At 61.7% G+C, this 11,482-nt stretch overlaps 1 protein-coding gene across 1 annotated transcript in view; it reads left to right on the top strand.

Moving 5' to 3' along the window:
* Positions 1–1,699: 1,699 nt before the first annotated feature.
* SKI (SKI proto-oncogene) overlaps positions 1,700–11,482 on the top strand; it is a 58,075-nt gene continuing 48,292 nt past the window's right edge. The window contains exons 1-3 of the mRNA XM_010813430.4: positions 1,700–1,741; positions 4,165–4,342; positions 4,461–6,286. Coding sequence (XP_010811732.3) covers positions 1,700–1,741; positions 4,165–4,342; positions 4,461–6,286 — 2,046 coding nt within the window. The remainder of the gene's footprint in view (positions 1,742–4,164; positions 4,343–4,460; positions 6,287–11,482) is intronic.

Raw genomic sequence — 11,482 nt, 5'->3', positions numbered from 1 at the left:
GTTGATGGGAGCCTTGTGGGGAAGAACTGTAAAACAAGGCAAATAGACCATTTCTCACCAAACTTTCAAGTTACAAATATTATTATTTTAATACATATTTAAATACGCTGGCTATGCACAGCCCTCTGGTTTTCTATTTTGTTTTGTGGTTATGATTCCCTACCATTGTGAGCACCTCTGACTTGCCAGTGGGTGCCCGTCCTCTTGAAGCGGCTACACCGTCTCTCTTGACCAGTCCCTGTTATCCTTTGGACCTCCCTACTTCCAGACATGGTAAGATGTTTCAGACTCTTTCTACCCTCTCTCTGCCCAAGCCCTATGACCAAATGTTTCTCCAAAGGACCCTGCTTCCTTTTAGTGGAGGATGGCACTTAGAAGCCAAGACACAGCTTCTCAGGGTGCTTGCTGCTGTTGGGGGTGTCTCTCTTCTCAGGGCCTCTCCCTGGGGAGAGCTCGGGGTTATATGGATGCCTGTACAAATATGCATCCACTTTTACAGTTTCATGGGTCCACATGGATAAGTTCAATCCAATGCCATGCACTTATTTATTCCTTTCCATTCTTAAATTCCCATCTGACTTGTCACCAATAATTTATTTCCTTATTGGCTCAATCCCATAAGTAATCAAGCTGCCTGGCCAGCAGATGTCTTTTTCCTCCTCGGGCTCTGACCTCAATCAGGACAGCCCCATGGCATTGCTCTGGGCCCCACAGTCCAGTTCCAGGAGCTTGAAGTGGCAGGCTGGTGACACACATGCCTTCCCTCCGCCCACCTTCCTCCCACCTGGAAACATCTCTCAGACACACTGTGTGGACCCAAATCTTTGTCTCAGGATCTGCTTCAGTGGAACTCAAACTAAGGTAAAAGGTTTAAGTTTTTATCAAACTTGTGTTACTTAAATGATTTTTTTTTTCAAATTTAAAGTTTTAAAACAGTATCTTAGGGACTTCCCCAGTGGAGTAGTGGATAAGAATCTGCCTGCCAAAGCAGGGGACATAGGTTCAGTCCCTGGCCTGGGAAGATTCCACATGCCACAGAGCAACAAAGCCTGTGTGCCACAAACCACTGGGCCACGCCCTAGAGCTTTCAGCAAAAGAAGCCACTGCAAGGAGAAGCCAAGCACTGCAATCAAAGGTAGCCCCTGCTTGCGGCTAAGCAACAAAGACCCAGCACAGCCAAAAATCAAACAAACCGCTGAACAAAATAAAAATAAACAGGATCTTAGCCCTTTCCTGATAATGGCAGTCTGTGCTTGTTTGAGGCCAGGTGTTTTCTTCCCAGGGAGCAGGGAGTCGGGAGCAGGTGGGACCAAGGAGGGTGAGGCTGGTCCTCCAGGGAAGCTGTCTGTGGGCGTCTATGTAAGGACTTGCTGACCTGAGTTTCCTGGTCCATTTCCCTAGCTGGGCCTCTGAGCTGTTCCCCATGGCAATGGATACCACATCACTGCCAACATGCGCATCTCCTGGGTCCTGGGGCGCTGCCGGTTCCAAAGCCAGCACCCAACTGCTGGAGGCCTCTGAGGGGCCTGAATGACCTTGCTTCCTTACAAGCAGGGATGTCTATCCTTGGCCTCCTTGGCTGCAGGAGACGGATGCCACAGAGGGCAGGATTTGGTCTCCTTCCCCACTGGTCCCAGAACTTGGCTCGTGCCCATCAGGGTACGCATTCCCTAAGTGCATGCTTATATCTTAAGCGAACATGTGCATGACCCATACCTATCAGTGCAGCAAAGGCTGGGGAGTGAGCTAGGTGGCCTGGTGCACTGGGTTCTTCCTCTGCCCCCTGACATGGCTGTGCCTGTGGCCTGGCCCCTCCACCTGCCAGCGGGGTGAGTGGCCTGTGGCAGTGGTCAGTGGGAGGAGTAGGCCACTGGCCAGGACAGCTGTGGTGATGAGTTGATGGGAGGAAGGTCAGCAGGTGGGGCCCCAGCTGGGCTTGTGGAGAAGACAGGACCAGGCTGACTCTCTAGGCACAGCAGCCCTGGCCCATGGTGGTTGGGGTGGGGTCGGCTGCTCCAGAAACTCCAACATCTTTCGGGGAAAGAAACCTCAAAGTTCACTGAAGCAGTGAAGTTTTACAAACCAGTCCAGGCCCTTCCCTGAATCTCAGGGCCCTTCACTCCTCACCTGCCCCCCTCACCTATGCACAGTCACTTTGGCTTCAACCTGGGTTCTCAAGCTCTGGGAGTATTGTCTCCTCCACCTGGTCCCCTCTTAAGACCCCTTCCTGGAGCCCTGCAAAGCCAGAGGGCAGAGGGGAGGGGGCCCCCTGGAGTCAGGCACTGCCCATCCAGGGGCCCTCAGGCTTTGGGCCCTCCTGAGAATGCTGGCTTGGCTGAAGGAGCAGGAGGAATCGAGCGTTTGGCTGAAAACCCTTTCTGTCCAGCCCTCCAACCACCTTCTTTCAATTACCTGTATGGGAGTCAAAGCCATGTAGAAGGAACAGACTCAGGTACAATAGAAAATTTTTGGTCCAGATATTGTTTACTTGCGAAGTCATGTCTGACTCTTTGCGACCCCATGGACAGCAGCACGCCAGGCTTCCCTGTCCTCCTTCACCATCTCCCAGAGTTTGCTCAAACTCATGTCCATTGAATCGGTGCTGACATCCAACTGTCTCATCCTCTGTTGCTCCCTTCTCCTCCTGCTGTCAATCTTTCCCAGCATCAGGGTCTTTTCCAATGAGTCAGTTCTTCGCATCAGGTGGCCAAAGTATTGGATCTTCAGCTTCAACTTCAGCCCTTCCGATGAATATTCAGGGTTGATTTCCTTTAGGATTGACTGGTTTGATTTCCTTGCAGTCCAAGGGACACTCAAGAATCTTCTCCAGCACCATGGAGTCTGTGAAAGCAAAGACATCTCTTTTCTTGTTTTGTATGGACCCCTTTCCTAGTTTTCCTGTGTTGGCAGCCATAGGAAAACCTGGTGTTGAGTGGACATGTGGGTAGGAGAAGGTTCACGCCCATGGGAGGGAGCTGTCAGTTCTTCAGATGTGGAGCAAAGCACCCTGAACCACAAGGTCTCCCCCATGAGATTTTGCAACCATACAGGTGTGGGGTCTCTGCCCATTCTCGCTGCCTCTCTGGACACCTGTCCATGCCTGCAGAGACACCCAGTCAGCTCCCCGGGGCAGGAATGCTGGTTTGGGGCCAGTTTCAGCCTCCAATGGGGAGTCAGGAGCAATAAGGTCCAAGCTGAAGGTCACACAGGCTGAAGTGGGTGGGCCCTCTCACCTCTGCCCAACACTGTGGGCCCCCCACGTGTCCTCCAGTGTCTGGGCCAGCTTGGGTGCCCTGGTCCTGTGGAAGAAAAGATGCCACTGCCTAGCTGGGCAGGACTGTCCCTCTGCCCTTGAGTTAAGCACAACCAGAATTGTCTTCTAGATCTCAAGTCTCCAGCCCCCAGGACTCTGCTAGATACTGTTTCCTCTGGGGGCCACCCAGTCAGCCTGTCCAACCTCAGGCCCTTGTCTTGGCCCACCCAACGCTTTTCTGTCTGTCCCTTGTGATAGAGCCAGGGTGCAGAAGGATGGACAGTGTGGTCTCACATTGGCCCTGCCCTGGGTGCCCTGCAGATGTAAAATGGCTCTTTGAGCCTGGGGACTGTCGGGTAAGGGTCGGGCCAGCGTGCTCGGGGCACGCAGGCAGGAGCCAGGTTCCTGAGGAGCCTGGGCCTCACGGTAAGCTGGATGCAAGCCCTGCCCTGGAACTGGTGGTGGGCGCACAAACTGGCTGTGTGGGGGACCATCGTGAGGGGTCGTGGGGTGGCCGGCCCTGCGGCCAGTCATCCTTTGGGGGTTGCTGTGTCGCGCCTGCATTGCTCGGGGGGACTCCCTGAACAGTCTGCACGGTGTCTGTCTCCCGTGTGGGGTCTCTGGGGTGTTGCCATCCTGTAGTAACCCACGTCGTCTGGCTCGGTGTCCCAGTCCTGCGTGGGACTTGGGTCATATTGCCCCGTCACGTGCGTGGGGACCCCAGGGGCTGGGCTGGGAGGCGTGCGGTAGAGGGTGCGCCGGCCCCATCCGCCCGCCCCTCAGCTGGTTTGCGGTTGTGGTGGGGGGCCCTGTGTGGGTTTCTGGGCTCTGGCGGCGACACGGCGGCTGGACGGGCGCCTTCGCTGCCGCGCAGGAAGTAGCCTCCACCGGATGGGGGGCCCGGGGCGCAGCCACCGCCCCCGCCGAGCGGCCTTCCGGCGGGCGGGCCCGAACGGAGCCGAACGGGGCTGAGTCCTGGACGGGCGGGGCCGAGCGTAGCCGAGCGAAGCCGAGTCGCAGGCGGGCAGGCCCGAGATCAGCCGAGCGGATCCGAGTCCCGGGCCGGAGGGCGGGCCCGAATGCGGCCGAGTGAGGCGGAGCGCCAAGCGCGGGCGGGGGGAGCGCGCGTTCCTGGAAGAGCCTGGCCGGTGGGGGGGGCGGGCGCATTCCTGGCTGGCGCTCGGCTGAGGCCGACGCGCGGCCCCAGACGACGCTCGGGGCGGGGCGGCGGCGCGGGGCGGGGCGGGACGCGGGGCGGGGCGGCGGCGTGAGCTCAGCGCCCGGCGCTCAGTCCGAGCTGGAGCGAGCCGCCGGGAGGATGTGCGCCGAGCCCCGCGCCGCCGCCGCCGCCGCGGTCTGAGGCCGCCCCACAGGCGCTCCGCCGCCCCGGAAGCCGCGCGCGCGGGCGGGCGGGCGGGTGGGCAGGCCGCGGAGCCGGGCGCGGGCGGCGGGGTGGGTGCGGGCCGGGCCGGGAGGCCGGCGGCGGGCGCAACGCGGCCGGCCAGCGCCGCCGGGACGAGCCGGGCGGGCGCCGCGCGGTGGGAGGAGCGGGGCGGCGGCGGCGCGCCGCGCGAGGACGGCCCGGCGGGCCCCGCGCCCGCGCCCCCGCTCCTCCCGGGCCCCTCGGCCTCGGCCGCCGCGGCGATTCGCGCCTCGCGGCGCCGGCACCTGCCCGCGCGCCCCCCGCGAGCCCCGGGCCCGCGAGCGTTGGCGTTGGCGTTGGCGGCGCGCGCTGGGGCATGCCCCGCGCCTAGGGCCCGGGGGGCGCGCGGGGGGCGCGCGGGGGGCCCGGGCGGCGGCGGGCGCGGCGCGGGGCGCGTGGATGTGGCGCCGGGCCCGGGCGGCGGCGGCGGGCTCCAGCGGCGGGACCCCTTCGCCCCGCCCGCCTTCCCCTTCGGGCCCCCGGGCGAGGCCGAGGCCGCGGCCGTGATCGGCCGGGAGCCGGCGGCGGGGGGCGGTCGGGGCCGGGGCCGGGGGCGCCGCCGGGGCGCGCGGGGCGGCGGCGGGGGCCGCGGGGGCCCGGGCACGCGGGAGCGGGAGCGGCCTGGGGAGCCGGAGCGCACCATGGAGGCGGCGGCGGGCGGCCGCGGCGGCTTCCAACCGCACCCGGGGCTGCAGAAGACGCTGGAGCAGTTCCACCTCAGCTCCATGAGCTCGCTGGGCGGCCCGGCCGCCTTCTCGGCACGCTGGGCGCAGGAGGCCTACAAGAAGGAGAGCGCCAAGGAGGCAGGCGCGGCCGCGGTGCCGGCGCCGGTGCCCGCGGCCGCCGAACCCCCGCCGGTGCTGCACCTGCCCGCCATCCAGCCGCCGCCGCCCGTGCTACCCGGGCCCTTCTTCATGCCGTCCGACCGCTCCACGGAGCGCTGCGAGACCGTGCTGGAGGGCGAGACCATTTCGTGCTTCGTGGTGGGCGGCGAGAAGCGGCTGTGTCTGCCGCAGATCCTCAACTCCGTGCTGCGCGACTTCTCGCTGCAACAGATCAACTCGGTGTGCGACGAGCTTCACATCTACTGCTCGCGCTGCACGGCCGACCAGCTGGAGATCCTCAAAGTCATGGGCATCCTGCCCTTCTCGGCGCCCTCGTGCGGGCTCATCACCAAGACGGACGCCGAGCGCCTGTGCAACGCGCTGCTGTACGGCGGCGCCTACCCGCCGCCCTGCAAGAAGGAGCTGGCGGCCAGCCTGGCGCTGGGCCTGGAGCTCAGCGAGCGCAGTGTGCGTGTGTACCACGAGTGCTTCGGCAAGTGCAAGGGGCTGCTGGTGCCCGAGCTCTACAGCAGCCCGAGCGCCGCCTGCATCCAGTGCCTCGACTGCCGCCTCATGTACCCGCCGCACAAGTTCGTGGTGCACTCGCACAAGGCCCTGGAAAACCGGACCTGCCACTGGGGCTTCGACTCGGCCAACTGGCGGGCCTACATCCTGCTCAGTCAGGACTACACGGGCAAGGAGGAGCAGGCGCGTCTCGGCCGCTGTCTGGACGACGTCAAGGAGAAGTTTGACTATGGCAACAAGTACAAGCGGCGGGTGCCCCGGGTGAGTGTCCCGTGGCAGCCGTGCCTGGGGAATGGGAGCGGGGCCTGGAGAGGGCGGGGTGCCCTCCTGGGTCGGGGGCTCAGCCTCCCCCACACGTTTCAGGGCTAGGTTTTGTTTTGTGGAAACTTGGGGGTGGTGTTGGCGTCCCCATAGACTGCTCCGTATCAGGAGGAAGGTCCTTTGGTCTGACTTCTAGGACTAGCTCCTTGCCTGGTTGGGAGCCTGGGGGGCAAGCTTGGGGGGTGAAGCCCTCCTGAGGCCCAAGCTGTTGCCCAGCTGGGTCGGGAGGGGCAGGCCTCTTTTGCCCTTAGTCCCAGGAAGTTTGATCCTGGCCGGATCCACTCTGGAGCCTTCAGCCCAGGCCTTCCTGGGGACCGGGGGGGTGTCCAGGCTGAGTGGGGGGCAGGGAACCGCCCTGGCCTTCCCACTCCCGGGCTGGCACACAGAGGGGAGCCTGCCCGTGTCCCCAGCAGGCGGAACTTGGCTGGGCAGGGCCTGTTTGTGCCTTGAAGTCTTGGGAGACAGACTCCAAAGCGAAGCCAGGTGTCTGGGCTGTGGTGGCCGGGGGCCGAGACTCGGCGACTCCAGCTTTGTGTGTGTGCCTGGCCTGCCAGAGAGTGAGTCTCAGAGTCCCCTGTGTGGGGACGAGGGCCGCTTGGCACCGGGATCGGGAACTGGTCAGCGGGCGCCTGAGGCTCTGAGTGTCAGGGGAGCCACTGGCCTGCGGTTTGTTTTGGACGTGCACGTTTTCTTCTGTCCTTTCCTCTGAGAGGCAAAGGGCGGTGGGGAGGGCGGTTGGCCTGGGGTCTGTTTGTTCGCCAGACGGTGGATCCGTGTGATCCAGCCTGGCAGCTCCTGGCCTCTCACTGGGGTCCACACCAGCTTTGCATGGCACCTCCCCCCTCCCCAAGTATTTGTAACTTTTCTTTTGAGTATCCAGGCTTATTAAATTGCACACACAGAATGCTGCATTGGCTCTGCTATTCTTGGGAGGCCTAATTAATTCAGCTATTGCATCAAACTTTTTTTTCCGAATCTGTGAATAGATGTTCCCGCCCGGTTTTCTCTGGGCGCCCCTCCAGCGGAGTGTCAGAGTCTCCGGGAGCGGAGGAGGGGAGGGGAAGCCAGGCCTGTCGCCTGCGCTCGGGAGGCCCGTGTGTGCTTGTGGATGTGCTGGTGTTCCTGCCTTCGGCTCCTCTGGCGCCCAGGTGGCAGCTGTCTGCAGACCAGGGCTGGGATTGGGCAGGAGGGACGGTCTGAGTGGGCATTGTGGGTGGGGGAGGGTGCTGGTGGCAGGTTCCAGCAGGCTGATCGGGCCTCTCGTTTCAGACTGGGAGCTGGCCGTGTGTGGCATGAGGGGTGTTCTCAGTGAACTGGGGGCTTCTCTGTTTGGGGTGCCTGCCCCCTCGACAGCCATCGTGGCCCAAGGGCACCCTGTGTGCAGGATTGTGGTGGGTTCTGGCTGCCTGGATAAGCCTGTGGTTGAAAGGCTGTGGCAGGTCACTTAATGCAGGGTGGAGAGGAGACGGTCTTGTCTGCAGGGTGTGTCTGTGTTTGTGTCCGAATCTGGGTCATGTGTGTTTGTGGTTGTCTTCCTGGGGTCGGCTGTGGCAGCTGCAGGCCGGGGCCTTGGCTCCCTTGCAGAAGGCCCTGCTGTTCTGAACATGAGTGTCCGTAGGCTCAGGGAAGGCCTGGCCTCAGCTTATGGGCCCAGGCACTGCCAGGCAAGTGGGCAAGACGGCCCCCTGAGCCGCGGCCTCAGAAAAGGGGCCAGAGCGAGCTTTGGTGTTTGGTGATTCCCCAGACGGTCGGCGCCACCCTTTCCTCTTGTGCCCTGCCAGTGGTGCTTAGAGCTCTCGTTGGTTCAGGGATGCTGATGGTGATGTGATCATCCTGAGAGGTTGGGGTCTCCAGGCTGTGTGTCAGTACCACGTGTTGTCACAGTGGAGTCTGGGCCGGTGATCCCATGTGCCCCCGTCCAGGCCTCGGCTGTGCCACTGTCCGTGCTGGCTCCTGTGCTCTCCTGTCACCCCCAGCTCAGTTGTCCTGTTCTCTGGCCTCTGCCCATGGCTTTGGCTCTGTGACCGTGCACTCGGGAGTCCTGAGCTGTGTGGTCCTTTACAGGTCTCCCCAGCACAGCCTGTCTGTGCGCCAGGGACACCCAACCCCAAGAGTGGGAAGGGGATTTCGGCCTCAGGGTGGGGAGCTCATGGGGAGTTCAGGGGAAAAAGCTGCAGGGAAGACCCCCTCCCCAGGCTGTGGGCCTCTATTTGCTCCACCCACTCCTGACAGATTATTCATGGGATACATTTTGATTTCTCCACTTCTTTCTGTAGTTCATTTTAATATTTTTGATCTCCTGAGGCCTAGGACAAAAAGCAACAGAGAACGGGCTGGAACTGCTCTTTGTGGGGGCCTCAGGTTCCTGTGAGATGAAGTGAGCTGATGTTTGTCCTAGGCACTGAGGGCTGCGGGGGTCACCTGGCTCTCTTGCCGCCAGCACTGAGGGGGCCGCACGGGGGCCTCCTGGGGTCCTGGGGCCCAGTTGCCTTCACCTGCCCTGCTGTGCCTACAGCCTGAGCACAGCAGGGTGGCGGTTCCTGTGGTCACTCCAGCATGGGGATGGGCTCCAGCCTGAGCCTGGAAACCCTTGAAGGTGGTGTGTCTGCGCATGCTGGCCCGGGGGGTGCTCCTCAGTGATGCCCCTCACACCATGGGGGCCCTCAGGACGTGCCTCCGGCCATCTAGCCACTGTCAGGGCTGCCGGACCCTGGTGCCCTGCGCTGGGCGGGTCTGACTGTGAGCTCCTCGGGGCTGCTCCTGTGTCCTGGCTCTGTCCCTCCCTGGCTGCCTGACTGAGCAAGCATGCACCTCAGTTTCTGCGTGTTGAGACGGGGACAGTATGCATAGCAGTTGTTGGCGGTGTCTTGGAGGTGTGTTTGGGTGACGAATGTTGTAGGTGGGCAAGGATATGTCTTTTCGCTGCCGGACCGTGTAGCAGTGAGGTGGGAGTCTCAGCCTCCCCATGCCCCCTCCCTTGTCTTCTGTCTGATCGACTCCATCCCTCATCTGATGGCCCTTGGACTAAGCTAGATCTGTCAGTCATGGAGGGGGCGTTGGTATGTGTCCCTCGTTTTGAGGGATGGCTGCTCGTGGGCCAGGTGGGTGGCGGGGTTGCACTGCCCTCCCTGGGGCTGGAACTGGGCGGGCCCCTGCATGATCGAGAAACAGGCCGTTGGGAACTGCTCGCCTTCCGAAGGTCCTGCTTCCCAGGCTGGAGACCAGGGATGCTGTTTGCTCATGGGGCTTCTTCCTTCAGTGCTGAGTCCCTGCAGGAGTGTTTCCACAGAATTGCCTGCCTGGCAGGGGCTCATGGACTGAGGGTCCCCGTGCTGTGTGAGTGTCCAGAGTGGAGTCTGTGTGAACTCCCAGCAGTGGAGCAGTTTCCCCCATCACCTGGGGATGGCCAGGCCATCAGTGTGGAGGAGCGTGGACTCTGACAGTCCCTGCTGGGCAGCAGCTGAGGCTTTGGTGAGGGAGATAGGCCATAGGGATTCCGCTAAGTGGGCACGTGTTGTATGGTCAAGCTCAAGTGGCCGTGGGAGAGATGGTGTCAAGAACGTCCATCGGGCTGGAAGGGACTCTGGCCAGCCTGCCTCTCTTAGCACCTCCTCTTTATCGTGGGGCTAGGCTTACAGATGCCCTTAGTCTGGGCACAGGTGTAGAGGCTTGGGTGTCCCTTCGTCCACTGGCTTTGCTCGAGGTTTTTGTGGGCACCATTGTGATTTCCTGGCTCCTGACGCTTTGCTGAGAAGGTGGGGTGCTGTTGGGTGATGCTCTGCAGCCAGGCTCCTGGATGGGCCCAGCCCCGCATGCAGGAGGATGGAATCAGCAAGTTGGGCTGGTCCTTGGTGAAGGCCCCAAAGCGAAGGCCCAGGACTCATCAAACGGGAAACAGCAGCCTCTGGTCAGCGGAGTGTGAGTGAGGGAGGGTGTGGGGGGCCGGCCGAGTGCCCTTGTCTGCGTGTGGTGAGCAGGGCTGTGTTGAAGTGGTCCTCCAGGTCGGGGCCGTCTGCCCATCAGCCCGTCTTCAGCCATCCTGCTGGTTTCCAGCACTTCTCTTTGGAACTGGGCGGGGCTGTCGGCTTGCCGGGGGCAGCAAGGTCCCTGAGTGGCCCTTGCTTCTGTCCCTGCTGCCCGTCTGGGGACCCTCGACCAATGCAGGGCTTTGAGAGTAGAGCCGTTGGCTCCCAACCTTGCTCACAGCCCGTCTGAGTACTGTCTGTCTGAGATGCCAAGCGAGGCCCACGAGGAAGTCTGGGGAGGTGACCGCTGGGCGCCGGGAGGGCCTGGGGGAGGCGGTGCTTCCGGGCCCTGCACCCTGGCCGTCTGGCGGGAGGTGTCGGTGGCCGCCGGCCGGACTCTCTGTGGCTCAGAGACTGTTACACAAGCAGCAATAATGTGTCTCTTTCTAAGGATTGCGAAAGTTGGGGAGGATTTCTCCACTGGAAGAATTATGCAAGTTTCAACTGAAATGTTTTTAAAAAGTTTCTTTGTTTTGAGTCAAAATACAGAGGCTGAATTATTTCCTTAAGATCTGTGAGAGCTGCGGGAGAGGGAGAAGCCTCCACTCTTCCCAGGGCCCTGCTTGCTTCCTTCTTTCCTTCCCTCCGGATGCCCATCACATGGGGATGGGGCGTGTTTGGGGGAGGTTGGGCCCCGAGGTCACGGGTGGGAGCTCCTGGCCACACGTGTCCGTGGATTAACAGGGGCCTGTCAGAGCCCCAAGAAGGGATGAGAAGTCACTTCTGGGAGTGTGAAGCTGTCACCGTGGGGTTTGAGGCGGGTTCCTGTTGGTGTCGGATTAGAGCTGTGACTGGTCTCTGTGTTCATGTGAGTGGAGTGGGGCGGGTGGGGACTCAGGCTGTGTGTCCACAGTTGACTGGTGTGGCTTGGGCCCTGCAGGGTCCCAGGACGGCCGGAGGAGCCCGTGCTGTGACCCAGCTCTGTGCATGCAGGGCCAGCTTCTCTGGTGGCCCGGGAGCAGCCGGGGTGCTATAGGGTTTACAGCGTTTGAGTCTCCTCTGATTTTACGTTTTTCACTTAGAAAGACTCGAAGAACGCTGCGACTTCTTGATTTTGCAGCTACAGATAATAATTCAGGAAGTCTCGGCGTGGCTCTGTGGCCGCGCAGCC

The sequence above is a fragment of the Bos taurus genome, chromosome 16, assembly GCF_002263795.3.
Source record: "Bos taurus isolate L1 Dominette 01449 registration number 42190680 breed Hereford chromosome 16, ARS-UCD2.0, whole genome shotgun sequence".
Taxonomy (NCBI): domain Eukaryota; kingdom Metazoa; phylum Chordata; class Mammalia; order Artiodactyla; family Bovidae; genus Bos; species Bos taurus.
This window is presented reverse-complemented; position numbering and strand designations above follow the sequence as displayed.